The sequence below is a fragment of the Pogona vitticeps genome, chromosome 1 (genome assembly GCF_051106095.1).
Source record: "Pogona vitticeps strain Pit_001003342236 chromosome 1, PviZW2.1, whole genome shotgun sequence".
Lineage (NCBI taxonomy): Eukaryota > Metazoa > Chordata > Lepidosauria > Squamata > Agamidae > Pogona > Pogona vitticeps.
Genome location: NC_135783.1, coordinates 210,966,870 through 210,985,656, shown reverse-complemented (window position 1 = coordinate 210,985,656; position 18,787 = coordinate 210,966,870). Strand labels below are relative to the sequence as shown.

General features: G+C 39.1%; 1 protein-coding gene across 5 annotated transcripts in view; it reads right to left on the bottom strand.

Annotated features, from left to right (window-relative positions):
- The window catches only part of WDSUB1 (WD repeat, sterile alpha motif and U-box domain containing 1), a 35,901-nt gene extending 18,607 nt beyond the window's left edge, over window positions 1–17,294 (bottom strand). Inside the window, exons 1-10 of one of the 5 annotated variants that reach the window (XM_072982678.2) lie at window positions 17,092–17,129; window positions 14,741–14,868; window positions 13,364–13,780; window positions 11,546–11,730; window positions 6,478–6,570; window positions 5,548–5,641; window positions 3,768–3,801; window positions 2,653–2,693; window positions 2,453–2,559; window positions 491–670 (exon numbers count right to left, since the gene is read on the bottom strand). In XM_072982678.2, the coding sequence (XP_072838779.1) occupies window positions 491–670; window positions 2,453–2,559; window positions 2,653–2,693; window positions 3,768–3,801; window positions 5,548–5,641; window positions 6,478–6,570; window positions 11,546–11,730; window positions 13,364–13,761 (1,132 nt within the window). In that variant the 5' untranslated portion in view covers window positions 13,762–13,780; window positions 14,741–14,868; window positions 17,092–17,129. Of the gene's footprint in view, window positions 1–490; window positions 671–2,452; window positions 2,560–2,652; window positions 2,694–3,767; window positions 3,802–5,547; window positions 5,642–6,477; window positions 6,571–11,545; window positions 11,731–13,363; window positions 13,781–14,740; window positions 14,869–17,091 lie in introns of all 5 variants that reach the window. The other 4 variants (XM_020798359.3, XM_020798362.3, XM_078376237.1 and 1 more) reach the window with 4 other exon arrangements.
- Window positions 17,295–18,787: the final 1,493 nt, after the last annotated feature.

Below are 18,787 nucleotides of genomic sequence, written 5' to 3'. Positions count from 1 at the left end.
AATTCTGAATGCCTCTGTTGCAGATGGACCTGTAGTAACTGGCAGCTGATTGGCTACATAGTGATTGGTCAGCATGAGTGGATTGTTGGGGCAATGTGGTCCAACTAAGGGTTAGGTTGAGATATAACTGGAGAGAGAGAAATCAGAAAGTTAGAGCAAAAACCTGAAAGGCATTAGAAGTCTGTTTGAGAGAGGTAGTCTAAAACCTAGAGAAGAATTAAAATCAGGAGAGAGGGGGATACTTGGACTGGAGGAAGAGCCAGACTGTACTGCCATTTTTATAAAAGTGAAACAATAAACATCTGGAGTAGTGATGCCAAACTTTCTGGATCCAAGGAATTCATGTGGAGTTTCTAGAAACCTGCGGGCTGCATGTATGTGTACACAAAGCCACATGCACACAGATGTAGTTCACATAAGCTTGGATATTTCTCCACCATGGATATAAAACACAAATCAATATTTACAAAGATGATGTTAATAGCATTACCAATTTTTAAGTCACCAACGAGGCTTTCCTTTGTAAGACTCAGCAGTTCTTTGCCATCAATGTTATGTCTCTTGAAAATCTCAACTAGATCTTGTAAGCCATGTCTGCTCAGCCAAACAGAAACCTCTTCTTCTGACCAGTTATCAACAGATATCTTTGGTTCCTCCCTTAATGCACTTCCTGAAAAAAAGATTAAAAGCAACATTTTATATCAATGACAAACAGATTTGAGATGAAACAACTTGAAATTTGCCTTTATTCTCAATCCCCACTCTTGATTTTAGAAAATACTATATACAAAAAGATTTGCTGAACTTATGTGCCAGAAAATATTGCTTCAAATAGGACTTGTTTTTAATAGCCTTGTCACATTCCTGCCTGTCTCTTGGTTGTTTCACCAATCAAAGGGCACAAGCTACATGGCGCGTCGCTGCCACCAACTGATTACATCAACATTGTTTATTATTAGTTACAGAGGTCCAGGCAATGTGTCATTTTAAAACAAAACAAATAGAAATTGTTTAATATTACAGGTGATGAAGGTATAATGTTGTTAACTCTTAACAAAACATCCTTCTTCATACACTCTCAACCATCAACCCTCTCTCTCTACTCCAAACTCCCAATTCACCCAATCCTCCAATCTCCAAAACACCAATCTTCTCTTCCCCCTGCAGAGATCTCGTGACTCCACCTCTCCAGCATTCTCATTGGTCCATGCAGATAGCACATTAATATGTATGACCTGGGCGGACGCCACAAGCCTAAATCCAGATTTTTATTCAGCACTGTTCTGCTATGATGGAGGATGCAGGTGATGTGGAAGACGTCTGCTGTTTCTTCTTTTTGCAACTCTCTGTGCCCTCTAAAAATAGGTTAGAGACACTCTGGAAAGTGTGAGAGGTCACGTAAATATTGGAAGAGAAAGGCACCTTGATTAATATTATTAGACTCTCTCCTTTCATCAGTGAGAAACATCTGCTAAATGTCAATTCTCTCCATGAATGGAATAACCTGCTTTGTTTGTGGAATTACAGTTTTGGATTGAACTCACTATCATATACAGTGGTGCCTCGCATAGCGAGGTTAATCCGTTCCGGATTAACCTTCACTATGCTGAAGCATCGCTGAACGGGGCAGGGATTTCCATTGGAACGCATTAAACATCGTTTAATGCGTTCCAAATGGGCCAAATACTCACCGTTCAGCGATGCTTCAGGATGGCCGGCAGCCATTTTCGCGCCCTCGCCTCGCTTAACGAGGGCGCGAAAACGCTGCGCGCGGCCATTTTGGGCCATTTTCAGGCTTCCGGCGGCCATTTTGGCCGCCGAACAGCTGATTGTCGGGGTTCGTTTTGCAAAGATCGGTAAGCGAAACGCTTACCGGTCTTCGCAAAGCGAATTTTGCCCCATTAAAAAAACGTTGAGCGATCGCATTAGCGATCCGAAAAAATGGATCGCTATGCGATTTCATCGTTATACGGTGCGCTCGTTAAGCGAGGCACCACTGTAGTTTATAATAATGCAATCTGACATTGGCTAAAGACAGATTACAACTTTCTTGAAAAAAATTTTTTAAATGAATGTGGCTTTTATCACAGAACATTATGTTGAAATTCAGGTAACATTTTTACCTTAGAAACATTTTTTCAATGTGACAGGAAAGACCTGCCTGGAGCTTTGAGAAGCCAGTGCCACCCAGATTAAATAATTCCAACAACCAACAATCTGATGATATAAGGAAGATTCACCTCTGTCTCATTCACGCCTAAATCCAATGTGATGCTCAAAGTAGCATCAAGGTTTTTGACAACCTTCTCCAGCACTGAAAATGTGCTTCAGAGGGTTTCCCTACCTTCTACATTAGATTTTTAGGACATCTAGGGTTCGCAGGAAGGGAGCAGATTGCCATAAGTATATGACTATGTCGAATATGGGCCAACAAGTACATTTGTGTACTAACCTGTGAAATGTTGATTTGGTTCCAATTGCCAGATGTTCACACATTTATCCATTGAACCTGTAGCAAATAATGGCATATCCGGTGCAAAGGCACAAGTTGTAACATATCTAGAAATAAAAGTGACAGCCCTTATACATGTCACATTTTAAATGTTTCTCTTGGTTAACGTTATGGGATTTTGTTTTTGGCTATTATCATACCTGGTATGCTGAGTCAAAGTGTGTAGGATGCTCCAAGTTCTCTGTGAACAAAAAAACCAATGATCTAAATTTCACCTGAATTTTTTTATCTCACAGAAACAGACCTAAGGAATGCATTGAGAGATTATTAAAGATAAGGAGCATTGTTCCCCAAAGTTCCAGTTAAATCATTAGCAGATGTCCAAGAATGCTCCATAAACGCAAACATCTTTTACTTGCTATACTTTCTCATATAATATTTCTGAATAATTAATCGTCTAATGTTTAATTGTTCTTGGAAAACAATGTTTAGAGTTGTGCCATGTTAAAAAACAATGCACTAACTCAAACGTGACTGGAATTATACTGCTGTCTTTACATTAAGTATGTGTGTGTTCTGTGCTATCAAGTTAGAACTGACTTGCACTGTCCTTAAAAGGGCTTTCAAGGTAAGTGAGATATTTAAGGAGTGGTTTCACCAGTTCTACACCCCCACTATGTAAAAAAGCAAATATCTTGTGGTTAGCACAGTTGGCCACTAGGTGTTACCCTTCACAAATACATGCCTTTATAAGCAAACATCAGTTAATACTCAGGAGTCACTCCAGCAGCAGCAAAATATGTAAAAATCTATTCTAGTAGAAAAGAAAGGTCCTCTGGAAATGACGTACTGCAAGCAATGTGACTTGTCTGGGGCTGTACAGTCTGGCACTCAGAATGGACTCTGAGTCAACTCCTTCATAATACTCACAGCTCCTCCATATGGCGGAGGCAATGGAAAGGGCTCTATGCACTTGGGATGGGTATCCCTCCTCTGCTTACCACAGAATGAAACATGTGCCCATTCTTTGGCTCCATCCTCCTTGAATACTGATCCTGCCTATAATGGTTTCTGCTATCCAGTCCTGGTCTCTATGGGCTAATGCATGAATCCACTGGCAAACAGATAGCCTTCTGTTTCCAAGTGTAGTTTTTTGGATGAAATGGATCGCTACTAAAAAGGAATCAGTAAAGCTAATACATCTACTTGTTGGTTCGACAGTGAACTACATCCAATTACACAAAACATAGAACAAGCTTGTAACTCCTTCTATTTTGATGATTTCTGATATTCATCCCATGGAAGGGTAACTTACAGTTTCAAAAATCCTTACAGTTTTGTCCACAGATCTAGCAAGAAATAAAAGAAACAAAAATGAAATGGGGCAAAGCTTCTCTTGCAACAAATACACACATGTTATATGGAGTTTTTAATCTACCAATTTAAATTGCAATGCTAACATTGAGCCTCGTGGCGCAGTGGTTAAAACGCTGTACTGCAGCTAAAACTGTGCTCACGACCTGGGGTTCAAATCCCAGGTAGCCGGCTCAAGGTTGACTCAGCCTTCCATCCTTCCGAGGTCGGTAAAATGAGTACCCAGCTTGCTGGGGGGGCAATGTGTAGCCTTTATAATTAAAATTGTAAACCGCCCGGAGAGTGCTTGTAGCGCTAGGGGGCGGTATATAAGTCCAATAAATAAATAAATAAATAAATAACAGCTTGCAATTGCTGGACAATGAAGCACAGATTAACATGGGACAGCCATTCACATTTAGACTTTAATGTAACCTTCTGAGTCTTGTTTCCATTCACACTTCAAGGAGATGAGAAGAGACTAATAGGATAGAAACTTTGTTGCAAGCAAGCTCTTCTAAATGTCAGTCAGACCCTCCTGAATCCCATGGAGAATCTGAGAATCAGCTACATACTGTTCAACATATATTCTCTGTTACCAGGTGTAGTGACATATTCACTTTGACTTTTGGACTTGTTTCCTGGATAGCTTTGATGTGGCTGAACAAGAGTGACAGGAGTGCCTAAACACCACTTGGATGAACAGGAGCAGTAAAAGGAGGTACTATCTAAACTCAACATTTGGGAAGATTCACCAAAGTGAGGATTATATTTTTAACAAACCAGTCTATAATGAGAACTTATATGTACAATAGGAATTGCACCACATAGAAAGAAGCCATACTTCTTGAAACATGGATTTTGCACTGTGAAGAATCCACTGTTCGAGAACACACTTAACAGATGAATGTTCCTGACATTTTTCAAGTAACCAGTAAGACTGGCTCTTTAAAAAGTGTACAGGAACTATCCCATATGGGCATGAGGCCAGGTGAAATATGTTACATAGAAACAGGCATGTTTCTGTATTTTCAGACTTGTTATGTGTTAAAGTGAATTGTTTTCAAGAATTAAATACGAAACCCTACTTTACTGTAATGTGATGCTCTAATTCAGTGGTTCTTAACCTGGGCGATAATGCCCCCCAGGGGGCGATTTCATTTTTCAGGGGGGCGGTAGAACGAAAAGGGGCGGTGTGGGGGCGCTGCAGCAGAAGGGGGGCGGTAGGGGGCGCTGGAGCAAGCCAAACCTGTGAAGATGGCTGCAGCCTTTTTACAATGTGCATGAATATATATTTTCCTCCTATCTTAATTTAGTTTCAGAGTTTTCGTCTTGAAATTTTTAGTTCCTGCATTTTATGCCCTTTTTATATTTCTTTTTGAGTCTTAAAATTCGCTTGCAACTAAGTCATTAAATGTTACTTTTTGGGGGCATTTCATTTTCTTGGAATTGAATTTTGTTTTCAGGGGTCCTTGGAGTTAAGTGTCTTAAACAAACAAACAAACAAACAAACAAGATATAATAAGAAATAAGAGGGGGGCGATGATAACTTCCTCAATGGCTCAAGGGGGCGTTTCTTTCAAAAAGGTTAAGAACCACTGCTCTAATTCACTTACTACAATACAATAAATAAGCCCATATTTATTAATGAAGAATCAACTCAAATTATATAAAGGAGTATTAGTTAAGAACTCTACTACACAAACTAAACTGAAACATATAAATGAAGCAAAGGTTCTTACCCAGAGACTAAAGTTTGCCCATCATATGAAAAAGCACAAGCCAGAACTGGGGCAGCATGTCCACTTAATGTACACTTATACTTCATATCAAAGCCTATTCATTAAAAAAAGATATATACATATATATTAACAAATGAAAAGCTTACTGTAATTAAAATAAAATACATAGTACTCATCATCTCCAGTTTTCACATAAGAAATTGGTTAAAACTGATATCTTAACCAAGAGTCACTTAGCCATGTTCTGTGTCTGGAATATACCAGTTCTTTAACCATTTTCTGACCAAAATTACTATGAAAGAATCACTTCCATAGGAAAACAGGTTCTATCAGTAAGAAAAGGGATACAACCAGGCAATGTGTCTCACTGGTAACAAAGAGGCACTGCACACTGTGGAATTGCAGTCTCTCCGGTTTTGATGACAGATCTTTCTTTCTCTCCCTTCCCTTCCACCCACAAGAGTTCCTAACAGCCTTATGAAGCAGGACACAAAGAGCAAAGGGAGATTTCCACATCAGCTGTTACGGCACCCTTCATCCTGAAAATGGGGAAACCTAAAAATAAAGGTTCCTCACTAAAAAGCATTGCTCTCCAAATTAATCCACCAGGAATTAATGGCAGGTAAAACATCAATATGTCCTTTGGTTGGTCAGGGACAAAGAGATAAGGATCATACTATCCATCACTAAGGAAATAACCATTTTCATCCAGAAGCATTAAACCATTACCATGGCCTAAATATTTGCTATGGCATCAGTTTTCAGTAGAAGCAGCTAAACTGATTATTACTCATATACAAAATATTTCAAAGTATCAAGAATGGTTATCATTGAGTCCAGCCCCTGTCAGGGAGGCAATTAAAAAAGAAAGCAGCATGAAGGCTAGTAATTGCATGGAATGAATGCCAAGGGGGGGGGACATATACATACCTGTGGGATCAGCAAAGGAAATCAGCCATATTTTAATTGTACTATCTTGACCGCAAGATGCCATCTGGATATATTTAACACCTTCCACATTACCTGATTAAAAATACAGTATTGAGATGCATGAGAAACATTACAAGTTGGACAAAATTAGACATTTACAAAGCACAATTAAAGTTAGCAAGTTGTATCTAGATTGAGGTACATGCAACTGGGGTGATGGAAATAGACTTTTTATCCCACAGAAACCCCTCCAGCCCTTTGAAAATGCTACACAGAGGATCTATATGAACATAGTGAGCTATGATTTAAAGGGGAGATCCTTCTACAATGACATGCTCCCACCCACACACATGCCCTGTTACACAGATGTACCATTCAAGTGGACATATTTTGCAGAAAGTGACTTGAAGTCTCAATTCACCATGGCTTTTCAGATACAAGTCCTGTTTATTTTAGCAAGACATAAAACAGTGCCAAATAATAGGAAGACTGCCTGGGACAGAAACAGAGCTGTCCGGCAACAAGGAGTTGCAAGAGAAGTATAGTTACTACAGACTAGTACTTGCAAGTGCAAAGGACAAGTGCAAAGAATAGTTGCAGTGTGAAAAAAATCTATATCTGCAAGGAAGTGTCTTATAAAGTTGTTTAAACAGAGGCAAGGGATTTATTCATTTTAAATTAGACAACATTCTGGTAATCCTCCAAGACATATGACCCTTTACTGTATTTCATAATGTATTTAGGGCCCAGTGAGAACAGGAATGTTTAAAACATATTATGCACATTTTTCATTACCAGCCTTGTTTCTGCAGATTTTACCTCTACGATTTCATTTCCAGCCCTCACTTCTCTGTTGCTGACTTATTTTTCAGAAAATGTTCAGTCATAAACAATACAGTGTTTGCAAGTGAATCACAAAATATCTGATATGAAGTGAAGAAGTGTTCTTTACAGAATCCGTTCACTTCTCAGAAGCCAATTAGAAAATCTCTACAGGGAAAGGATAAGAGACAATATACCTGGTAGGATGCAAACAAAAAAAAAAGCTTGTGTAGTTTTGCCAAAAAAGAAGGAAAGTGAATGGTGGTGGTGACGTCTATAACGCTTCACTATCAAAATAAAAGATAACATACAGTACTGTGACGATTGCACATAAGTCAAACCAATAGATGATACACAGAAAACAACATAAGAATCGGCAAGAAGTGGAGGCTGCTTAATCTTATTTAATAAAATTATGCCCATATAATTCATTACACAGAGAATTCAGTCCAGAGAAATACATGTAACTGTAAAATAGCTATGTATTACATCACACAGCAAATGATTTAACACCAGGGTAGCACAGGGTAAGAGTTAGGGCAATAACTACTGCCTTGCCACCAGACAGCCTCATTCTCTAATTATGAAAAACAGTGCCCAGCCCTCTCAAGGTGGAGGAGGATAAGTAATCTTGATTGTGTTCACAATATACGATCCTCAGAAATCTGACAGACAGAATATCCAGGACTACCCGAGACACAGATTCATCTTCTCAGTTAGTAATGATAATACAGGATTTTTTAAAAATTAAAAAACAAATGCATGATTTGGATCACACTATTGATGTGAGGTGTAAGGGGCTCAACCAATGAAAGGGCCCTGGCCATGTTTGCTATCAGCATTGTGGAAAAATACCTTCTGTGGGCTCCAATGGGAGCTTTCCCCGTACACTTCCTGCTGGAGTAAATGGAATAGACTTACAGGAGCTATTTTTCAAACACATAGGTATCAATGCAATAATGCATGAATGTGCTCATGTTCTGAGTAGGAACAGGAGGAGGGGTTTTTTGACTGGTGGTCTGAATTTCCTTGCTTTTGGTAGGGTACAGCTTCATTCCATAATTGCCACTCTATGTTGCTCACTAAGTAAAAGGCACAATAGACACCTTTCAGAAGATTACAACAATGAGAAGTAAAACTAGCACCATAATAATTATAATTATAAGGATTTCAAACAGCGAAAAAAGGAGTGTCCACCATTAATTTCTATGGAAAAGGTAACATAAAAGCATCTCATAGCATACCACATAATTACAATAATTCTGTACCAGTCATTGGGTACCAGAGCATTTCTAGACCAGATGCAAAGATTTGCTTTCAGGCTTTAAAACCATAAACTTGGGAGGATCATATTATCTGAAGAATAGCCAATGTCCATAAGAACCTGCCCCTGCATTAAAATCAACACAGGACATATGGTACAAGTGTTGACAATTTTGCTTCTAACTAAACTGACACAAGTAACTCACCTCAATACTAGGGACAGGACCTTCTCAGTAGTGGTTCCTATCCACCAATTTTGGCACTTTGAAAACCACTCAGAATTCTTTATGAATCAATATATTTGACTGACCATTCTGCTATTTTACTCATTTTTATTGCAACAATTCTGAATGAAATCCAGTGCAGTTTTCTCCTAGAAATTTGTTCCAGAGACCTAGAGGATCTACTACATCATTTTTTCCAGAAAATGCAAGGGAGGAAGGGAGAGAAATCTTTGTTGTACAAGCAGACTCTCTTGTGTAACACTGATTTCCACTTCATCAAAAGGTTTTTATACTTGGTAGAGTAATTCCTAATCTTCTAGACACTTTTCATATTTTTTACATTTTAACATTTCATTACCGTACAATTGTATTTTTGTTTTCATATGTGCATCTTGTTCATCACTTTGAGAGTCTTTGTCAAAGCAGGCAACATAATTTTTTTCAAAAATAGAAAATATGAGGAGTTAAACATAATTATATCAAGTTTTAATTTTTGTAGCAACTTGGTATTTCCATATGATCTAGAAGTGTGCAAACTTTTCTTATAAGTAAATATGATTCTTCTGTTAGATCTCATTGTGGCGATCTCCTCTGAAGCCCCCATCCCCTCAGGTCTTCATGAGGCTCTCGCCCTTCTTCTTTCTTCGCTGCCACCAGGTATTACTGACATAATACCATTTAATCATGGAGACATGTGTGCTTTTAAAACTTAACACGTTTATTAGATCAGGGAAGTTAACATATGATTAATATTCGATAAGTAAATTACAGGTTGCCAATCACTTGTATTTGTATCAGTTCTACTCTAACTTTATATCTCTAATAACTCTCTGTTCCATTCAGTGTTCTTACAAGCCTCTAACTCACTCTTAGTTCACTTTTGAAGCTTCACACTATCTCTCAATACCAGAATCTCTCTCAGGCTCCATACACCAGCCTTTATATCCAGCCCCCTCCCCCCTTGGCTCCACCTTCCATCCTCTCATTGGCTCCTACTTTACTGTTCAGCTGTGACGGACAGGTGAGGGCTGGGCTGATCGCTACACTCATTATTCTGTGCTCTATTATAGTGTGACTATTGAATCTGAGCAGAAATCAATAGTGCATTTGAAAACTATTGCACTTTCTGGTCAAACCAGAAATGAGGTTAAGAAAATCACCTTGCACTAAATGAAAACATAAATCAAGAGGCTAGTTACTTGCAACTATCTGCAGGAATGATACCTCTTAAGAGGTTGGAGCAGAATGTCATTCTTCTCTTCTCCAAGAAAATGGCTGCAGAATTGATCAGAGCCCTCCAGCTCTGCTTCTGTGGATGCACACAGGGTTTATGGCAGGGCACCTCTTCCCCAATACCTCTATTCTAAGTACAGATTCCCAAAACTAAATACTGTTAAGTATTTGTGGAGTCAAGTTCACATAACACATTATTTATAACCTAACTGAAAAGATACTGAGTATACACTCTTGTTTCTAAATAGTGGACTATTCAAATTCCACTTAAGAAACAAACGAGACCATACAAGACTCAAGTCAGCTCATTGCTGAATTAACTCATGCTTCAAACGTCATCATGACATTACAACTAGTAATGCTGTTTCTTTAAAAAAATAATTGGATTCTTGAACACTGAGATGTTATTAATATCAAAAGGGTCAATAAAAGATTCCTATACTTAAAAGATACATATTTTGAACAGATACCTCTACCTTGACTGAGTTAATCCCAAATATCCAAATTAATCCAAAATTCCATTATTATGTATCTATATCTCACGCTCTTCAGAATACAAAATTCTGCACAACAGAAATAAAACTGCTGAGTAAAGCTTACATAAAACAAAGAAACAAATTAATACATCCATTTCCACAAATGCCTTCTAAGCATAAAATGGAAAGTAGTCAACTTGAGTTGTTGTTTTTAACAGGCACTGTAGCTGTTCAGAAACATCCATGGGGGGCTTTTAATCTAAGCTACACCTGCTGAAATGTCCTCCTCCCACAAGTATTAAAGATAGAACCATCCTGTTTTCCATCTGGTCACCACACTTGCAGGCAGAGCTCCTTCACAGGAGGACTCTCTAGCTTATCAAAAAGAAGCAGTAACACAATTTCTCCTTTTTCATGCAGCTCCTTGTGCTTCTGAAAAGTTCTTCAGTAACTTTCCAGAACAGCATGGGAGGTAGTGCATATGAAAGTGAATCTATGATGACCACTTTCACCACTTCTCCAAGGGAACTCCTATTGGATCCTGGTCTCTTATGAAAATGGAAGGACAGGTCAAAATCTGACTATGAGATGTTTTAAATGTCCTTTAACAGTGAAAGTCTTTCCTTGCAGATATATTGGGACTGCAAGTGGACTGTACTTCATAGTAAGTCTGGACAGGATTGCAATCTGTTTATTCTCTTAATTTTGGCTTCTTTCAAAACTAAGCAACATTAAAGATACTCATGAGAGCTTGTATATAAAAGCATACAACTGATAACTCTTTAAGAATTATCACAAAACAGTGTTTCAAAGCCATGACATTCATCCAGGCAACTGCTTAGACATATTCCCCCGAAATTATGCTCAGAACAAGGGCAACTGCCGAGAAATAAAGGAATTCTGAAACATCAAGAAGTATCTGCTTCTGTTCACAGGTGATCACAGAACAGGCCACCAACATCAAGGAAAAAAGGAAAAGAAGAATAAGAGTTGGGGATGGAGATGAAAAAAAGTACTAAAAGGGATTATTTAAATAGCAAGTTAACTAACCAGAAAGTGGCTGCAAAGAAAAGTCACAGCAGGTGACTCCAAGATCATGAACCTTCTCATTATATAAGCATCTCATTTTGTCATCCCAAACAGTTAAATCTCCACATGATGACCCAGTCACAAAGAAACTTCCATTAGGAGCAAATGCACAGGCTACCAAAGAACCATCTTTAACGCTACCAGATCTGAAAGATAAGAAAAAATAAATCTGAATGACACTACTGCAGAGCCTAGAAAACTGAACAAGTCTGAAATAACTAGCAGTGGCCAGAATATTGTTTGGATTTCTCTGTATAAATAAATTTCTGTTAGGTCTGGCAGTAAATTGCAGCTAATTAATTAGGTGCCAGTGACATGTCTATTTGCATATAAATCACACTACTGAATGCATGACTATATATTTGACTACTGCTTTCTTCATTGGTTGCATTTTGTGCTGCAACTTATAAAATTTCACTCATTGCAGAATAACAACCCAATAGGATTCTGGCCAAGAAAAATTAAATCTGAAAGAGTATTTAAAAGCACTCTACTGCATGGCAATTAGATTGACATATAACACATATTACATTTCAATTTAGATAATCTGTAATTTAGTTCTTCACCAAACACTTCAAAATATGAACTGTCTGAAACAAGCCAAATGTATAAGCTATTGCTTTGGGTTAATTGAAGCCAAACAGTTTGTCTGGGTTGAAGATGACTGGGCAATATGTGGTTAGCATTTATAGAGAAGAAAGCTTCAGAGGTTCTTCTCAAAAGCACAGAGCGAAGAGGGAGAACTGGTGACATCAAGAATCGTGATGGGTCAGTCATTCTTGTAACAGTAAAGCATGGTTTAACATTATATCTGAGTGAGCCCATTAAGTCACACAAATACATAGAGAGGAAAGTTTAATATTCTTCAATATTTTAATCACATAAATAAAATTTAAGCTTAATAGCTCCATATAATGATTTGTGATTCCAAAAGACAGATTTTCTAGCTAGTTTCATTTAATTGTCATACTTGGGGTTCTATTCCTCATTCATGAAAATATTATATTCTGTCCTGTAGTTTTGTCAGTACGTTGCAATATAGCTTACAAAACAGTGCTTTATTATAATTTCTGAGACATAGAAATTTGACACAGTTTAAATTAAAATGAGAACTTTCACCTCAAATAATCATTGGCCCAAATCTTCTTGCCCAGTTATGCTAGTATAACACAAATGTCATAACTTTTGTAGGTGAACTGCCTTAAGAAATCACCACATATATTCACTCTTGTATACGGAGTAGTGTGACTTAGTTTGAAAGTCAGTCCCATAACACAGTCTACAGTTATTTTTTTATCTTTGGGCAATTCATTTCCAAACGTTATGGCATTTGTATACCTATGCAAGAGGATTTTGCCCACTGCAACTGTGTAAAACTAATACTAGGAAGTTTTTTTTTTCAAATTCTGCCTTTGCTAGTATTCACAATAACAGACCCCGCCCCCAATTTGCGTTTGTCACTATTTCCAAGATGTTTCTCACTATTCAAAACATGTATTACATTTACAGAAATTACTATTTTGAAAAAAATAAGGCTATCTAAGACAATTAGTTAAAATCAAACTTCTCAATTTATCAACACCAAAGAAATAACGTTGGCATCATTTTAATTATCACTGGAAATGATCCTAACATTGTCTTTACTGTTATAAGGACTTTATATAGTAAAGTCCAACATCTCATTTCAATATAATGCCAGGTAACTACAGAGATGCAGGTAAAAATCCTAAAATCATATAATTTCTGTAACATTTTTCTACTTAAACTTGGCATACTCACCGGCACACTTTGAAGGACTGAACATTCCAAACATTTACACTTCCATCAGCTGCTCCTGAAACCACATATGTAGAATCTGGAGAAAACCGACATATTCTTACAGGACTTCGACAGGGGTGCTCCAACACAGCCAGTTTCAGCCCATTTTCGGTATTCCACAAAATTGTGTTGCCATCTGTAGAACACGAGGCCAAAATATGTCCCAAAGAAGAGAAGCAGCAGCAATGAACAGCATAAGTGTGGCCTTTCAATGGTGAGTAAGGAAGTTCATTAAAGTCGCTTAAATGGTACAGGCGGACAGTTTTGTCTAGGGAACATGTAGCCAAGTAGGAAGAAGAGAAAGCACAGCAGTTGACATCATCTCTGTGGTCTCCTAGAGTGCAAATTAGTTTTACCATTTGGTCATATAAAAATTGTCTGCAACAAAGGAAGAAATGCTTAGTCATTGGTAATGTCTGCATTATTCCCCTATCCCATTAATCATTCTAATAAGAAAGCTTATCTAAACTTACATAAATCATAAGGGTCTTAAATTATATGTGAATTTGGCCACTGACCTCAATGGGATCAAGGTAAGCTAGGGAAGTTATATGTTAAAGTTAATTCAGAAATATTAAACTTAAGATCGAAAAGCATCTGTCTTTACTACAAATGAAACTCTTGAAATTGGAGAACATTAAACATTCACTAAACATTAATATTTTGAATATTTACACAGATCTCCCAAAAATGTGTCTGTGTTAGGCATGCAGCCTAAAATATATTTCCCAGATATAAAGCTGAGAAAGAATGCTCAAATGAGACTAAAAAGGGAGCTATTCTCATAGGTCTGTATGGATTTTTTTTTGCATTACTAACTTAGATTGTAAAAACATCCTTGCCAGAAGACTCTGTGTGTGGAAAGTATCATTATTTATTTTTTTAAATATGCACAAAGAATACATATGGCTACTTTACAATAGCCTCGTCTCTTAATTTTATTCCAAAAACTACCTTTTAAGGTAGGTTTGACAGAAAAGTGCAAACTGATCCAAGGATACCAAGCATGCTTTGTGATTAAACAGGGATTTCAATGTGGTTCTCCTTTTTCCAAGTACAGTAGTACCCCCTCATACCCATGGGATTGGTATCTACAGTTTCACTTATCTGTGGTCTGAAAAAAAATTAAAAAGAAAAAAAGAAATACTGTATGTATTTTCATGATGTATTTACCAGAACTGGCTACTAGAGGGAGGCAGATACCTCTATATACAGTATGTTGAAGAATACATAGTATAGTCCCCGACTCCCTATAGTGGCCAGTTCTGGCAAATACACTATAAAAATATTTTTACTGGGTTTTTTTTTTATCATGCTGTGTATAGCGTTCACTTTTACCTGTGGTTTTAGCATCCATGAGGAGCTTGGAACCAATCCCACACGGATACAGGGGACCTACTGTAAAGCAGACTAACCGTTACACTATGCCAGCTCTCATAATTCAACTGCTGTTTTTACTGCCAAGGCTGAAATTGGTAGAAAAATAATGCTATAATTATTGGTTGAAATCCTCTGCATAACTGCATGTACAATGAGAAAGACATCAGCAGCATCAACAAAACACTCTTAATTAAAGGGTTCCTTTAGTGATTTCACTATGCAAGGGATTTGTAAGTTCCCATGATAAAATACGACATCAACCCCCTCAAAATCACATGTAAAATCAGGGGGAAGGGAGGTTGTCTAAACTTCTCTAAAATGTATTTTTAGTTGTACTGGAGTCCATTTAAATGTGTAAGCTCTACCTGCTGTTTGAAACTGTATAGTCCAGTAAAGATTATACTGTAGCTGTAAATTTCAATTCCACCTCTGAACAAATGAGAACAACAGTGAACTACTTTAACAACATTATTTTGCAGGAGCAAAAATGGCTATGATTGTAAAGAATACACATTTTCTTTACAAGTCTTTACAAAACTCAAAATCACAAATGGTAGCAGAAAACATATTCAATTTTCTGTACAGTACTTGGTGTCATACTCTTGGTTTTGCTACAACAAAAAATGGCTCTCAATAATTCTATTTCCTTTATTATCTTTGGTATGTTGTTAAAACCTGCTGGCCACATTCCTTTTATGAAATACCATGTGCTTACGCATGTCACCTGGTTATGTTCAAGCATATGACCAGTGAAAACACTTACACTGCACAGACCCAACAGGTTTCTGACTAGTCACAACCAAGGGTACTTGTGTGCTTTGTGGCATCAAGTTGGTTCTGACTTATGGTGAGTGTAATAGGATTTTCAAGGTATGAGATATTTAATATTTACCATTATTTATCAAAGGTTTTCCATGGCCAGAGATTTGAATGCAGCTCTCAAGTGAGATATTAGTTTCCATGGCTGACTAGGGACCTGAACCAATCTCCTGAGTCTATTCTATCACACTACTCTGGTTACCAGGAAGGCAGCATGTTATGGAAAGGGAAAACAAGCCCTTACACTTGATTTTCCCCCCCACACTTTCTAAATGCAGGGGACAGACCCCACAAGAGAAGTCTTTCTGGGCCAGCAGTGATTCCTTTCATCTTGGAAGGATGGAGGTAGGGGTGGCAACTACAAATTTAAGGTAACATAAAAATGATCCCCCATTATCATTCTACAAGAGGACAGGCACAGAATAAACCTTGTTGTTCAAGTCAACTTATAGCAACCATATTAGGGTTTTCAAAGTGAGGTATTTAAGGAATCATTTTACCAGTTTCACACCCCCAATGAGTTTTCATGGCAGAGTGAGGGAATCTGATCCCAGGCCTCCTGAGCCCTAATCCATCAGTCTCTCCACACTGGGTACCAAAAGCAGGTGGGGGCACCACTGAGCTATACTCAGGGAATAAATCTCACAACAACTATCATGTTCCCTTCATGTCAATTCTGATTTGTGATGGCCCTTTTCAGGGTTTTCCAAGGAGAAAATACTGAATACTGTACTCAGAAATAGTTTACCCTTCCCTTCTTCTGGGGATGCTCTGGCACTGTATAGCTCGCCCAAACGACACACAGGCATGGTACTAAGAGGTAAATTCTGATGAAATCAGTGCCAAGAGTAAACATATTTGGGATTGGATAGCTCAGAATCCACACTTTTGTTTCCTCACAGTACTGAAAGCCCAAGCGTTTTAAAATCAATATTCCCTAAACAGAAAATCGTTCCTGTAAGGACTCTCCGGGCAGCCTAGATTAACAACCCTAACAATAATACTGGGTGTTTATTCTTAGGGCTTCCACTTCCCGATCAGGCAACCAACCAGACCTTGCCCGCTTTAATGGCTTTATGCGTTTTTGTTCGAACTGGCGCATTTTAAGCTCCTTTCTGAGGTAAAGCGCCTCGAGAGGGCTTAATCCTCAAAGGAGGCACAAAAGCACGACGCCGAGGACATCCAAGTGGACGGCGAGGCACGTCGACGAGGTGCAACAGCCTCATTTGCCACCATTAAACTACTGTACCAGCCTGCCTATCCGACCAGGCTTGGAAAAAGGACGCGAAAAGCTCCCTTTACGACCAGGCTTCTTATGATACCCCCCCCCCTTCCTTTTTCCCGCTTCCCTCTGCCCCGAACAAAACAAGATGGCGACGCCCCTTTCCCTCACCGCCCGACATTGAACGCGACCACCTCCACAGAGGAGGGGGCGCTCTCCAGCCTTTCCCTCTCCCCCCCTTTTTTCTCTCTCTCTGGTCTCTTCCTACCTTTGCCTGCGGCGGCGCAGTCACTTCCCGTCTCGCCCGTTCTGAGAGGCCAGGCAGAAGCAAAACAAGGTAGCGGGTTGTCTCAGTCACGTGACAACGTCTTTTCCCCGCCTCTTCCCTTCATCTTCGGAGGGAGACATGAAATCCAGCCGAACGAGGCTAACCGGGGCTCATGGGATCGGCCCGCACGAAGGGGGTGGAAGGGGGGGAAAAAGAGGGGGGAAAAGAGGGACCGTCTCTGCTCTAGGGTTGTTCACCTTCCCCTGAGCAGGCGGAAATAGGAAATAGGTCTGTGAAATGTTTGTGCTCTCTTCAAAATATGCGCGCGCACACACACACACACACACACACACACACACACACACACACACACACACACACACACACACACACACACACACACACACACACACACACACACACACACACACACACACACACACACACACACACACACACACACACACACACAGAAATAATCTTAACATTACATGTACTGTATAGGTATAGAAGCACCTAAACACAGATAAATATTTGTTCTGTCAGCTTCTTATCTCCGCCCGCTTCCGCGCGAGCGGTCTTGAGAGCTGCTTTTTCTCAGCTGGTCAGAGGATCCCGTTCAAATGGCGAAAGGAATAGGTGAAGATGATGGAGCCCTTTCCACCCACGCCCGGGAAGTGGTGCAGCGCTCAAAGGACTGAATAGCAAGGATCTAGTTGGCGTGATCCTTCAGACCTTTGCTGCGGCGCCCATCGCAAATGGGAGGAAAAACGGATTTTTCCTAAAGCAGTATATGGTTACAAACTATTTGTACTGTAATGTAAAGCGTGTTAAGAGTGGTCAGTTTTTTTTGGAACGGTTGATTAAGAGTCATTAGTTTTGCGGAAGACCTGCTCCACTGTAGATGGTACCAAACCACCAGCCTGCATTTTTATATTTTCCTTGAGGTGGGTTGCTGTGGGACTGAGTGAACCTGGAAATGGAGGAAAAACTTCCGTCTTGGTTTTTGAGTGTGCAACATAGACAACTCACCCTTCCCCCTCAAACATTGTAACCTTTCCTAATGAAGAAATCAATTGATCAGGATGTTCCCTTTTTCTGGTCTGCCTAAGTATTACGACGATCACACAAGGAACCAACGTAAGGATGCATCTCCTCCTTTCTGTGGTAACCTAGCAGGCAGAGCAGAACGGAACTGTGTCACACAATGTTCATCAACCTGCACCCTTTACTCGGGGTTTGACGACATCCCCCATCATCTCAGACATACTGGGAGGATGCAGGGTGGGGATTGCTTAGGTGTGAGGCTCCAGAATATGAATTCTTGGAAAATCAGTTTTTTTGATTACTACTTTGGTTTTTTTTTTAAAGGCTATAATACCACTTTCTGCTTGTAGAAACATTCTGATATTGTAAACATGAGATTTGGAGGCCTAAATAATAGTGACTCACACTGAGACTACCAATGGAGAGACTGTTCTCTCCCTGTCTTGAAACAACAAAAACAGGTTGGATTATACTTGATGTTCCGTTTCAAAGAATCAGCATTAGTTAGCAGTATCAGGGTGCTTTTGCCAATGAGAGAGCAGCCAGTAATTTTTTCCACTCCTCCTCCCATCTTGCTGCCCCAAACATCTGTACCTTTTTTAATCTATTACTTCCATCCAAAGCAAGGAAGGTTGGCATTATTTCTGCT